The sequence below is a fragment of the Anomalospiza imberbis genome, chromosome 4, assembly GCF_031753505.1.
Source record: "Anomalospiza imberbis isolate Cuckoo-Finch-1a 21T00152 chromosome 4, ASM3175350v1, whole genome shotgun sequence".
In the NCBI taxonomy this organism is placed as follows: domain Eukaryota; kingdom Metazoa; phylum Chordata; class Aves; order Passeriformes; family Viduidae; genus Anomalospiza; species Anomalospiza imberbis.
The window spans coordinates 22,534,412-22,548,458 of NC_089684.1; the positions used below are offsets into that span (position 1 = coordinate 22,534,412).

Below are 14,047 nucleotides of genomic sequence, written 5' to 3' on the forward strand. Positions count from 1 at the left end.
AAGCCAGTGCCAAGTCCTCAGTCAGACCAGCAGCATTGCTTGGGCCTCCTTGGTCTCTTCAGCCATGTCACTGCCTTGTGCTCAGACCCAGGGGGACACATGCAGAGATGTCTTGGGGGGATCAGAGCTTCCTTCAAAAGTGTCTCGTGTACTTAAAGCCCTGGAGAGCAGTGGTCCCAAAATTCTTCTATGTCTAAGCCAAGTCATGAATCAGCACAAGTGCTCCAAACCCCAAATTGGTTGAAGAAATTTTGCCTTTGGGAAATATAAGCACAAGCTCTTCTTCCAAGCAAATCTACTTCAGAAATTGAGCCTTATCAAAGGATCACAAGGCACTTTTGAGTTTCAACAGTGCAGAGTACCTGCAGTGCCCTTTCAACTTTTGTTTAAGGGATGGCAAGAAATGGTGAAAATTATTTACTTAAAATACCAGCCAGTAACAGCCACTAGAACAAAGACAACTTATTTTCAGGCAGGGACATATTACTGTCAAACCATGCTGAGTAGCAGGAGAGAAAAAAAATAGCCTAAACTTATTTTACAGTATAAGTACTGAATAAGACTTAGAACCCCTGGAAAACAAAACACAAACATTTAAAAAGGAATATCCCAATAACTGGGGAAAGTGAAAATGTCATGACAAGAGCTATAAAAATAGGGATACAAACATTACATGGGTTAAAATCCAGTAGAACTGCTGAGAAAAGAATGAAATATCATTTGCTTATTAAACCATCTAGTAGTTTTCAACAGCCATATGACAAAAAGAAATTTCATGCACAGGCACATCAGTCAGTGCATCAGATGAGACAGCTGAATACATGAGACAGTACACTGACAAAGCCACGTGCATTGTTTCCAGGTACACATGATGTTTAAGTATGTATGCATGCACACATCAGGCATACTCACACTGACGAGGAGAGAAAACCCTAGAGAGCAATCTAGTCAGAGAAACACAAAAAATCCACATATATGGGTCTAAGTTTGTGGGAACATTAGCAACAAGGGAAAAATATAGTTCCTAAATGGTAATGTCATGATAAGGTTGTATAGGGGATCTGAAAATGCACATAATGTTGAATTAATTTTACTCAATTAAGAGGTGCATAAAAGAGGTTTGCTTGAAATCTGGTAACTTTGCTCTGCAGCTGAACACTGCACTTCCCTTAACACTTGTGCAAGAGGTTCCTGAAATCATTACCAAGAAGAAACCCTCTGGCAACTCTGGAAGCTTTTATGAATTCATGCTTTGTGCTGTTTTATTCTAAAAGTTGTGAAGTAGACTCACTTGGACCACCACCACTCCCTCCTCAGCTGTCCTGAGTCTCTCACCACTAATGCAGATTTATTTTAGAGACTTTGACAGGGAATTGATTTCAACACTGCTCTACCTTAGGCACAGAAAACATTCAAGGTCAGAATTCAGTAGTGTACCCTGCAGGCAGGTAAACTGCTAAGCAGAAGGATAATCTTAATACACTGAAACACCAGTTATGACTTGGGCCTCAAGGCATTTCCATATCATCAACATTATTGGTATTTAAAACCATGACTGCCAATGTCATTCCCGTCAAACATTTCAAATACAGACTTCAAAGGGCACAGATCTGCTGATTAAACTTCTTTTCACCTATAATTCAGAAAGCACGTCCAATACTGACTCTTCTACCTCTGTTAAGCAACTAAAATTTTAAACAAGAGATTGAAGCAGCACTTTACCTGCTCGCATGAGAAATGTCTTAGGCTTACTAAACTAGTACAGGCAATTGGAAAATACAGAAACATCAGTGACATTGGCATGACGGTAAAAGGTGAGAACAGCAAAATATGTGCCTTTTCCACCAGTAAAATCTCTTTAGGTATTATTTGGCAGAAACACAGAGGAAGAGTGCCATCTACTGTATGGATAGGCATGTGTGCATATAGGGAATCTGCAAGGAACAAGCCTCTCTTGGAAAATACGCATGGATTTACTGCCTAGCAGTCCTACAACACCACCAACAAAACCCATTATAAACCCACCACACTGCATATTGACTCTGCCCAAAACATGGAGGCAAATATATTTTCTAAAAATAACAGCTAAAACAAAAAATTCCTCATTCAACCAGTTCTATCTTATTAAAAACATTCCGAGAGACCCTACAGTTTCCATTCCCAATCTGTACAACGGGCTTAATGAGTTACCTTTGATTTCTGGATAGTAGAGAAAAGGCTTTGGTTCACTTGTTTCTAGATCAGATTTCCTACGCAGTTGTACAAACACAGATGCTGGCTTTGTGATATTGACATCTCGGTATTTGGGTGTTTTGAACACAATAGCAAACTGTGAAGGAAACAAAGACAAGCATATCTGTCACAGAGCATGGCTTTTGACAACTTGGCTTTTACATTTGCACTATTTTGAAGGCATTGGTTTAGGGTTTGGGAGGCAAAAGTTCAGAGCAAAGGGCTGTTACAACAATAAACTTCAATTTTAGCTTTCAGTTTCACCTTTGAGGTTGACTCCTCAGAAAAAAAGCCTTTTGGGAAAGACAGAACTGCCATGCTAAGTGCTACCACATCTCATATGTCAGTACTGCACCGTTTGTCCCCTCATCCTTCAGCATCTCTTCTGTGGCTTTCTCAGTGTGTTCACAGTGGCTCTCAGAGCTGTTTATATATCCTATCCCATTTTACAGGGGGTGCATGTTAAACCAATGGGGCTTTCTCCTAATTTCCTTGCACTGTATTCCTAGTCACCTAACAGATGTCTTTAAAGAACTGTTAAGTTTTTATTATTATTAGGAAGCAACAAACCAAAGAGGAGGTCAGTACAGGATACAGATGCTTTTGCATAATTTACAAACTATAACATAATCTTAGCTTACAGAGATGGGAGAATCCTTAACAAAGGACAAATGCTCTGTTACTTACTTGTCTATGTACATCCGTAGGAGAAAAATCTCCAAAGCCTTCCCACATACCACCATTCTCATCCTCTTCATAGAAACGTATTTGAATATCATCTGCAAAGAATGAAAGTAACACTCTGGGATGTTTGTGCATTTTTTTAACCTTTGGGTGTGGTTATATCAGGTAAGTATCAACATGGTTACTTTTTGGCTGGATGAAAATACTACACAATACATCAATTACCTCTATCTGTTTTATGAAAACAGCAGAAGTAACCCATTTTCAACATCAACTTTACATCAGCCTAATCCTAATGACTTCACTGAAATTGCTATTTACTGAGCTGTAAAAAGAGAACTAGGTTCACATCATCTTCATATTCTAGGGTTATAAAACATTCCAGAGGTGCCTTATTTGGAACAAACATGTAAGGAGGGGAGAACTTGAAGTGTGAAGTGTAGAAACCACCCTCTCTCCTCCAACAGTTTCAGTTCAAAAAACTGTAGCAAAACCTGAAGTGCCACAGTTCAAGTTCCGCTTGCTGCTGGCAGAGTGCCACGGTGGAGCTGCATCTCAGAGACGTGGGGGGAATCCTTCACCCTCCAAACAGCTCAGGCCAGAAACATGGCCTTTGGCTTCTGCTCCTCTGAACAAATTTTCTTTCATTCTCTATTTAGTTATTTATTTATATTTTTAGGAAAAGCATCTCACGAGCAAATTCATTCCATAGCACTCCCATGAGAAAAAGCTAGAAAAAGCCCATTGTCTCTTAAGGTGACTGATGCAGGACAGGCTTCTGTAGCAGACAGACTGCTTCCCCTGGTGCTCCACCTGCTAGTCTCAAGACTGTGAACTACCACTTCCAGTCCTGCTGTCCTGCATGCTCAAGTTCCTTCAGGCAGGAGGTTTCTGAAGGCAGTGAGGTCAGGGGAAACCCCAGTCTGGCTGAGGGGAAACCCCACCTCAGGGCTTCCACTGAGTCAGACATTTATTTATTTATTTTATGCATAAGAGTTATGTTTTATCTCAGTCCTCCTGATGGCAGAGGGTAGATGCACTATTAGAGGAAAATAGTTCTTTCAAAGTCCCTAAAAGTGCCCAAAGCTTTCTCTCTTCCCTAAGTGGTAGAAGGGCATTTAGAAGAAAGAGAGATGGAAAAGGACAGCCTGCACCAACAGAAAATGTCACAGTGGTTTTAACAATGTGAGCAGGAACTGTTTCCAAATAGATGAGAATGGGGCACCCACTCTACCATGTAATCTACACCAGGCTGTCCCAAGTACTACCTGTAGCTGAAAAATACACAAAGGATCTCCCTCATTCCCATCTTTTTTTTTTTTTTTTACTTAGCCCAAATATAACAAACCACATTTAACCATTATCTTCCAATAAAAAACAAAGTATCCCAATCCACACTGCTGAATTCTCACACATTCAAAGTCATGAGCAGAGACTGAAAATGAACCTGTGAGAAATATCTGTTTACACTGAGTAACCTCTACCATAAGAATATACCTAAAAATGAAGTTATTAGCAGCAGTGCTGAACACATTAAGCTCCCATCCATGGTTAATAGAGAATACTCATACTTACTCTTCACAATCAGGAACTTAATAATAAATCAAAAACTTTAGAATAATTCAGAGCAGGTGTTAGTTACTGGAGTCAAACATCACCCAGTACCCACCAACCCCCAAAATTCCAGAACATGCACAAGGGTAGAAACTTGAGAAGAACAAAGATGATCACATGGTCCCTGTGGAAGCAAGAGAAGCTGAATTTGCTTTGCAATAGACTATTTTGATTTATTAAATCTCTGGACTACTGCCTTGACTTCCAGAAAGGCTAAGTACTTACAAATCCTGCTGCACTATCAGAGTGGGACAACACTAAAGACAGCATGGAAGGCTCCAGATCAACACCCTGGTGTGCCTTACAATACTCATTACTCTTACCTTTCTGAACTTTGTCACAGAGCAGGTAAATCTCTTCCCCTCCTGTCACACACCCTGCTGTTCTGTCCATTCTTACAATTTTTAGGTTGGAGGCATTGGGAGCTTCTGTTGAAAGGGAAGATGAAAAAAAATTGCTTAGACTGTAACAGATTTACACTTCAAAAAACACAACCAAGCACAACACAGAGAAATGCAATAGAAAGACAAGCTTCTGATATAACCTACCTGAATTTGTAAACATGAATAAATCAAGGGCTTTTCATACAAAAGACAATTTCGTCTAAGTTTTGACTGAACTGTGAACTACAAAATAAGGCCCCAGCCATTGCAGCACAATTACTGCATTAGCAAGGTAACCCAGCAGTGAACTGCATCCAGCACCCTACACTAGTACTCATTTTATGACAACAGGGCTGTACAAGAGAACGTCAATTTTTCCTCCCTGCTTTCTGACAGACTGCCACTCTTGAGAGGTGTTTCCTTTTTCTTGCTTCTTGCTATCTACAGTGCTTTGCTTTACACTGTGGCTTACTTGAAAGCATGCCAGTTTTTGGCCAGTGAACTGGACAGTGACGAAAAAGCCCATCTCCACAGATCCTAGCAGATCCAGTGATAAAAAAGCCCACCTCCACAGGATCTCCATCAACAGACAACTATTGGTCCTCAAGACAGAACTATCATCTGATAAGTGAAAGCAGCTGTGACAGGCAAGTTATGCTACCACAAGTTATGTCTGTTCTGCAAAGGCTTGAATGGTGCCAATGAAGTATTCAAAAAAAAACCCCAAACAAAACTCAAGAAAATTCTTTTGAAATTAGCAATTAAGAATTCACCTTGGGAGATCAGAAACTAGTAACTGACATCTGTGTAGCAACTTACAACAGCAGAAACACACAAACAAAATGTCACCTTTGTTTGTCTCCATAGTTTAGGACAATATTTTTGACCTAACTACATTTCCCAATTAACAGCAAGGCACAGACTATAATAGAACAGTTGCATTTAGTACCTTTTGATCTAGATTTTGTCCTTAAAAAGCAATAATATAGCCATGACTGATGTACAAATGAAAAAAAAAAGTACTTTTCCTGAGTCATTACAGAATGACTATCAAGAACATGGGAATCCAAAGTCTCAGGAAGGAAAATTCAGGCAGCAGAAAGGGTTCAAGTAAGATGAGTCAGTATAATTTAACAGCATAGAGGAAAACATGAAGTGAAAAAATTCTCTCAGAAAAAAGACAAATAGAGGAATGCTCTAAAAAAATACTGACAGATCTAAAGGAAATGGTTGCATTATCTTTTAAAATATGGACAAGCAGATGGTCTTCAAAACTGAAAGGTGTCAAATTCTCAACAAATATAGAAGCAATTTTTTTCCTCGTATCTCATGTAACAACCCTTTGTCACAGAAAGCAACTGAAAACTCTGCAAAATTCAAGCCCTTCTTATGGACATAACAAGAACTTACAAAATCCTCATAATAAAAGTGGCAGGATTAAACATGCTAACAGCAAAATAAAATCTTTCTCTATGGCTTACATCACCATCTATTAAAACCAGAATCATACTGTATGTACACAGACAGACATGGGGCTAATTATCCATGGGCTACTTACTTGTTTTTCATCAAATACCAGGCAGGCAGGGCTAGATGAGTCTATGTACAGCAATATCTACCTGTCATTTCTGTGTGCACAAAAGCCTGCTCCTAATTAAAAAAGTAATTAAAGCCAAATATACTTACTGCTGTCATATATTGCATCTGATATAACGGGATCAAGTCTCCGTGTGAAGCTGCCGTTGCTGTCAGGAAGGAAGGCTGTGAACATGAGCCGCACCACGCTGAGATCCATTTCCTTGGTCTGCTGTATGGCTGCCTGGCGAATGATTTCTCTTTCTCGTTCTGGAATTGAGAGACAGAGGAATTAACACAAAGGGTAGGGCATCCTTAACAAAACAGAGAGAACAAACAAACATCCAAAGGCATGGATAGGGAGGAAATGTCTTCTTTTACATTTAGCATCCATTGGGTTTTTCCTTTCTAAGCAGAGTGGAACAGCTATTCAAATTATACTGTGTTCATCTTGCAGTTTGTGCATCAGATCTTACTTAAGTTATATAATTAAAAGACAGAAAATTACTATTTTCTGCTCTCAATTTATAAAGGTGTTTTGAAAAGGATGAAGGCCACCCCTAAGGACACCAGAATACCTGGTGTTAAGAGCAGTGAAAAGACAGCTGGCCCCTCTGTACAGTACCTGAAAGCAATGCAGACCACAGGTTTTACAGCAATATGGGTGAAATGCAGCTGAATGAAAGTGTTCTCAAAAGGAGGCCTCTAAGTTAATTAAGGATATCATGTCTTGCTGCAATAATGCAGAATTACTCTATTTAAGAGCTTAACATGCTCTTAAACAGCATAAGAGCAATGGAATACAGGTGCAGAGGTTGGTACATGCAGCTGTGGAAGGAAGTTTCTCCCTTCTCATGTATGCATTGACAGCAGACTCCTTTCAGATTGCCTAAAACATGGCAACAATGCACCACCTCTTAAAAGCACATAGACATTGGCTGTTGTCCTACACAAGGTCTTTTTCTAGGTAGGAATCTATGTTTTCAGAAGCTCAGCCTCTTTTTAATCAAAGACCAATTAAAACCAGGCCATCATGTTCACATACCAGTTAGCTGCCTGTCTTCACATCCTTCTGCCTGCAGATAGCTGAGTTCTGGATGCACCAGGAGTCCTGGGTTGTATCCCTTCTTGCAAGCATCTATCATGCGTGTTTCCAGAGTTTCAAACACTTTCTTCTTCGTGACATGAAGTATTCCAAGATTTGCAAACCTGCCAAATTTTGATTGGGGGAATGCTTTAGGCCAGACTTGCAGAAGGCAGCCTTTCTCTTACCAGACAGAGCTACACAACCCAAGTCTACAGAAGGACTCCACAGGCTTACTTAGGCCCTATTAGTGTTTGAGGGAGAAGTCTCCATCAAGAAAAATTCAGTCAAGATCACAAAATGTGTAAAATGTGCACCATCATATGACAGCGATCATATGGGTGCACTTTCCTATGGCATAAGTAGTAATCTGTCAGGTTTCAGATTTCCACTGGGAAAGCAACTTAGGAAATGTTGGAAAATCTGGTAGTCACACTTTGTTTTCTGTGTCTTGGCAATGACACTGATATGTCATTCTGTTTGTCTGTTAAGCAGAGCAACTGCTCAGAGTATGCTTCATCTGTTGAAAATGGTTTGGAGAGCAAGCTAAGAAGCTGAAAACAGTGCAGTATTTTACAAATAAAATGTTTTAAGGAAGGCTCTGGTCATTCTGCAAGACACTTTGGGTATCTATTTGAATGAAAATTTCCATAATACAAGGTGCATTTTTATAAAAATCTGCTGCATATTGAAAAATCAATTAGATTTGGAAGTAAGAAAACAAGACAAGAACTCAATTTTCATGTGGGTCAAGTGAGGACAGGAAAGCTGGTTCTAAACATCTGATGAAAAACAAGACAGATTAGAAAATGAGCCAAACTTTTCAAGATGAAAAGGAGCATTTGAAATAAAGCTATTTAAATTGTTGTGCGCGGTAAAGTCAGTGCACTGGGCTTGGACATCAAAAGTTACAGTTTAAAAGAATCTCTCTCTCCCAACCTTCTCAGCTTTTTAAACTTCATCATCTTCACCAACAAAGACATTCTTGAGATCACAGAACTCAAACTCACAGCCAGCATGAAACCTGATCTAAGTCTTAAAACACGGTTGGGAACTTCAGCTCCGTTTACCGATATAAACAATTATTCCTTCAAATTAAACAAGAGCAGGCCAGCTACAATTTCACTAGAGTCTTTCTGCTTTAAACTTTAAAAATTTGACTTATGCAGTATTTTCATGTTTATACTTGTCCTGCATTAATTTCAAATTTTCTAATCCTACTTTCTTAATGTTTTCCATTACATTTCTATTGAGAGGTTTCAATAAAAGTAAAATATTGATCAAAGAGGTAACAAAATGGTAACACTAATTTTATTCCCTTCTCTGATCAAAACTCCTTGCATTTTAAAGAATGGACTTACAACACAAATTTAGACTGCACACCAAGAGATTAAAACTATACAAATTCTAAGTAAAAATTAGTTACTTAAATTTATTTAGCTTGATTAGGAAAAATTCTACAAAGGTGAACAAAAACCCAATTAAATTTTCTATTTATGATACAAAAAAAACAGAGATCAGGGCATGGAGACAAGTGCTCCACAGAGCTGCCTCTTAGGAGTATTTCTGTATTGCTTTTTACAGTCTTGATGCTTCCCCCACAGCTCAGTTTTCCAGAGGAGCTCCCAGACTTACCCTACAACCATGTCCTTGGGTCCGGCGATAACCGTGCACACGCCGTCTTCGCAGAATTTACCCACCAAGCTGTGAGCGTGTAAGTGGACGTATTTCCCATTAGTTACTAACTGGACAATTACTTTTGCAGGTCCAACATAATTGCAGATCTGTAAATAAATATGTTAAAAATGTGGGACAGTTTGCTCACTCTTTTTTAAAAATGGAACCAGTAATGATTCCAGGTGAGTATTTTTTGTCAGTTAAGTACAATCGAGTTTACATAGGAGAAATGTATATGCATTTCTTCATGAAATACAAATGGCAAACTAACTGTACCAGATAATCACTTTCTTTTGCAATTAAACTTGACATGCAAATGACAGAAGTACTGACCAAAAAATCTGAAGGAAAGCCTCATCTGTTTCTTAAAACATGAATCTCACTTTTACATTCTGGCCATTTAGTCCACATTGCTGTCCTCAAGTTTCAATCAGTAAACTGAATTCACAATAAACATTGTTACCCATTAAGAAGCATATAGAAAATTAAACTCAAAACCCTGCATTGTTCAGCCCAATTCAGAAAGACTTTAAAAATTACTTTTAAAGATTATGATTGTTATAAAACATTTTGGCCACATCACAATGACTCCTCAGGCAGAGATTTTACAGTGAATAAATTCTACATTAATAGGCATTTTGTTAGTTCAATGTACTTCATCAACATATATTACTTGGTACAGTAAATATCTCCCTTAAGTGTACACAAGGATATGTAATGAAGTCCCATCTAGGATTTTGCTGGACTAGAACGATGATAAACTGTGTGCTTTCTTTCATATACTCAACTCTGAAAGCCTACAAAGCTTTTTTTACCCCTTGCCACAGTTTCTAATCATCGTACATTTTAACAGCCTTTAATAAAAAACAATGCCTCAAAAACACATCTAAAATTACTAATAACATACCATACTGGTAAGTTATTTGCTTTACATATATTATTTAGAACTTTATTTTCTTTCCTCACTCCAAGGCAGTATTACTCCAAGGGTGTTACGGCTTATGCACCACTTTCAAATTATGCTGAACATAAAATTACTCCACTTTTTAAAAAGCAAACATTATCTTCCCTTCCAATTCACTTAATTAACCCTTTTATCAATGTTGGGCTTTTCCCCCTCCTCCTCTAATTTTTCTTCTAATTTGCCTTGGGCCAAGTTCTTTGTATTACAGCACCTTATAGATCTAATCAACCAAGGTATTAAAGGATCATGATAAACATTAAAGTGATGAAACAGTGATGAACTGAATATTTAAGGTTATATTGTTGATAAAATGCTGATAGTGAGGGATTGCCTCGATTTCACCACATTACTGAGTCCTGCTAGCTTCCTTCACTCCAGTTAACCCCTCTCTTGAACCCATTCCATCACAGCTGAAACACTTTGCATATGTACAATGTGTGCCCTCCCTGCCTTCCTATTCATTGCTGAAAGCAAAAAAAAACCCAACAAAACTCAACCATGAAAAGGTTGTTCCAGGAGGAGCAGGTGTGCAAAAGCCCTCTCATTACCCACTCCTGCTAGGTAGCTGCATAATACTGCAGTAATGTGCATTTTACAAGTGGCAGTTTCTAAATTACAAGACAGAGGGCTGATGCTTCCCTCCTGTTTCCACATTAAAATCTGGACTGAAACAGTACAGAGATGCAGGATAATCACTGCTGGACTATTTCTGTCATTTACCAGCAGGGAGAAAATTCTTATGTACCTTTCTCAAAGTCATCTGACAATAAGAAGAACTGCATTTGGTGCTACCATATGTTACCACCACTGCTACAATTAACTTTCCAAAAAGGTAGCTTAAAAAAAATTATTTTCATTTTACCCCTCACTCAATGAGCCTTTCCCTACTACAAAACTCCCAGCACATCTGTAGTGCCATATTCACTATGAATAACATCGATGTTCTGGTGTCACATCAGAAAAGTTCAAGACAATCCTTCATCAGCTGTAGAAACCACAGTGAAACTGGAGGCAGGACTGCTGCACGTCAAGGACTTTCCAGCCTCTGAAAGCACAGATTGCAATCTGCCCTGTTACTCAGCTCAGCATGATCTTTGCAGTCTCTCCCTCTCAGGGGAAAAACAAAAGGGCTCCTAAAACGTAATACCTTATGTAGGTCATAAGGCAAGGAAGGACTATTTTTGTCATCCAGTCTGATGTCCTATGCTGCAAAGGGGACAGAATGTCTCTGAATGTCTTCTACCTTTATTTCTTGTAGACAGACTTTCCTAATTGATTTTGAGTCATTTGGGGTAACTTGGTGCCCAGGAAAATAGTCTGAGTGCTTAAATATCCTTATGTACCATAAATTAAGTCTGAAATAAGTTTTCAATGTCCTTGAATCATACCACAAATTCAGAATAATTTAAAATTAATTCTGGCACTAAGGTATACAAGTAACTATCAGCTTTTGCACAGGAACTTAAGAAACACTGTCAAAGGCCTGAAAAGGTAGAAGGTGTGTTACAATGCTGAATAGGGATTATGGTTTTGACACAAAAACACACTCAGCATTTAAAGGAGATAGCATGTGGATGCTGTGTGGCTGAAAATAAGAGCTGTGATCCAAAAAACAGATATTGAACTTCAAATTCAAGGTGAGGGGAAAAAAAGAAAAGAAGTTCCTGGGCAGAGTATAGCTATAATACTTGATTACATCCTGTACCTGAAGCAGCACTCAATTGATCTGATAAAGTTAAAAGGCTGCAGGCTTACATTTATCTGCTCTTTCTGTTTGAGAGATTTGTCTGAATGATTAAAAGGACCTTGTAAACTCGAAATTGAGTCAATTTCAAGACAAGAGTGAAAGTTTTTTCAGTTATTTCATGTCCTCTTGCAAGCCAGATCCCAGTGAATTTTTATAGGTTCCGAAACTTTACAAAAACTTTATAAGAACATTTTCATATTTCTAAGATGTTTTTCCAGTTATTCTTACAAGCAAGAAATGAAAACAATTGGTCAACAGCAGGAGCAAATGATGGAAAAGACCATGTCAAACCTACAATGCCAGCATTGCAAAAACACCTATTTCTCTTTCCAATCCCTTTGTTAGAGCAACTGCAGCCCCAGCCCTGCCTGTCCTTCAGAGTGTGACTACTGCTGTCCTCAACAGGCATGTACAAGAAATGTTCCAAAGATGAGGCATCACTCTCTCTTTATAAACAGTCTGTTTTTACAGAGCAGTATCTCTCTTTTTTTCAATTGCTAATTGAAGACAAAATATTTCAGATGTGGTATGAATCGTGTAGGCAACTGAGTACTTACTTAATAGATTTAAGGAAAAGCAATGTCAGGTAATTTAAATGGGAGCTGAAGATCTGATCCTCTGACTGGAGCTAAGTGCTCTGCTTTACAAGCCCATCTGAAGAGATTCTGTGCCTCCTATTCAGCTAAATCAGCCTTACCAGTAAAAAGCTCAAATCTCACTGAATTTGATTCAGTAGATCTTTAAGAGAGATAAAGATTTATACCAAAAAGTCTGCTTATTTCTGTTTCATGTTTATTCCTTAATTCAGCTGTTAGGTGATTTTTTTGACTTGTAATCAGCAATCTGTATCACTTTACATTTAATTCCTATTGGAGGCGGGGGGGGGGGGGGAAAGCAAATAAATATGCTCCTTTTGTCACCAAGGCTCATCAGCAAAGTAATCTTCCATAAATTCTCCTCCTGAACTCGAAGTAAATGTGCTGAAATCCCTGTTTTGAGAAGAACTCTTATCTTCAAACCGAGGTATCATTTGGGATAGCCCAGGACTCGACTGGCTGGGCAGCTCTGTTGGTGTGCCTGTGTTCATGGCTGCGTAACTGGTGTGCAGCTTCAATTCACAAGCCAAAGTGCTCCATGCCCAAACTCTTGTGCAGAGAGATGGAGCTCTTTAGCTCAGGCACACCTCTGAACATCGGGCTGGAGCTCATTTACATCCAGCTCACAAAGAACACTGAACTAGAGACTACAGCCACCCACGCAGATTTGCCCCCAAGGAGATGAAAATTCAGGACATTTCTTTCACTCTGCTGTTTTCAGCAAGTTCTTGTCACACCTAAAACTAGATCAAGCACTTCAGTGTAAAAACATGGATCTGCCCTCACTAAAAGCAGTATGCAAGATCAGGACACACATGAAAAACGTGCAGTGGATATTTTCTATGCGAGTTTTCTCACATTTTTTCATATATATAAAACCCAATAAAATTATAAATAAAAAAAAATTAGATAGTTAAGCATGCTGGTGATAATATTAGACTTTGCTGTTTTATCATTTCTTTTTATACTACTGACTGCTTTTTCCCCTGAACAAAAAAGTAACGATGAATAAGCAGTTCAGCAGCTTTGATTTCAAATTTTCTAGACAGTAAAATTTTCAAGCGTTGTGTAACTTACACTAAGTGCATGAAAATTAAATTTAAATGAAGAATTTTAGGTTGCAATCATTAAACATAACTTCATTGTAACATATTTATTATCTACAACTTCTCTGCTCTCCATAATGACATGCAAAGTTATATAGAATCCTCTGAATATGCAAGATGTTTTCAACATATTAGGATTACTCTTAGCAAAGACAGGGCTAAACAAAGGAACATAATTCCACAAATCATTAAGATAAATTAATCTCATTTTTGATATTATAGAAAGATATACACTGTAATCTAGACTTCATTAGTCAGGACTGTTCCATTACACAAGAGGTTTTACACCAATTCCATCTTGCTGGCCAGTGCTGGTCTGTTTCAAGTGCAAAGACTGGCAATGCAGAACTGCCACATTAACTCCTGACCTACACTATCTACTAAT

General features: G+C 38.5%; 1 protein-coding gene across 5 annotated transcripts in view; it reads right to left on the reverse strand.

The window, feature by feature from the left end:
• The window catches only part of NFKB1 (nuclear factor kappa B subunit 1), a 58,995-nt gene that overhangs the window by 19,124 nt on the left and 25,824 nt on the right, over positions 1-14,047 (reverse strand). For all 5 annotated transcript variants that reach the window (XM_068187481.1, XM_068187480.1, XM_068187479.1 and 2 more), the window contains exons 6-11: positions 9,208-9,356; positions 7,534-7,697; positions 6,600-6,758; positions 4,854-4,958; positions 2,920-3,011; positions 2,191-2,329 (exon numbers count right to left, since the gene is read on the reverse strand). In XM_068187481.1, coding sequence (XP_068043582.1) covers positions 2,191-2,329; positions 2,920-3,011; positions 4,854-4,958; positions 6,600-6,758; positions 7,534-7,697; positions 9,208-9,356 — 808 coding nt within the window. The remainder of the gene's footprint in view (positions 1-2,190; positions 2,330-2,919; positions 3,012-4,853; positions 4,959-6,599; positions 6,759-7,533; positions 7,698-9,207; positions 9,357-14,047) is intronic.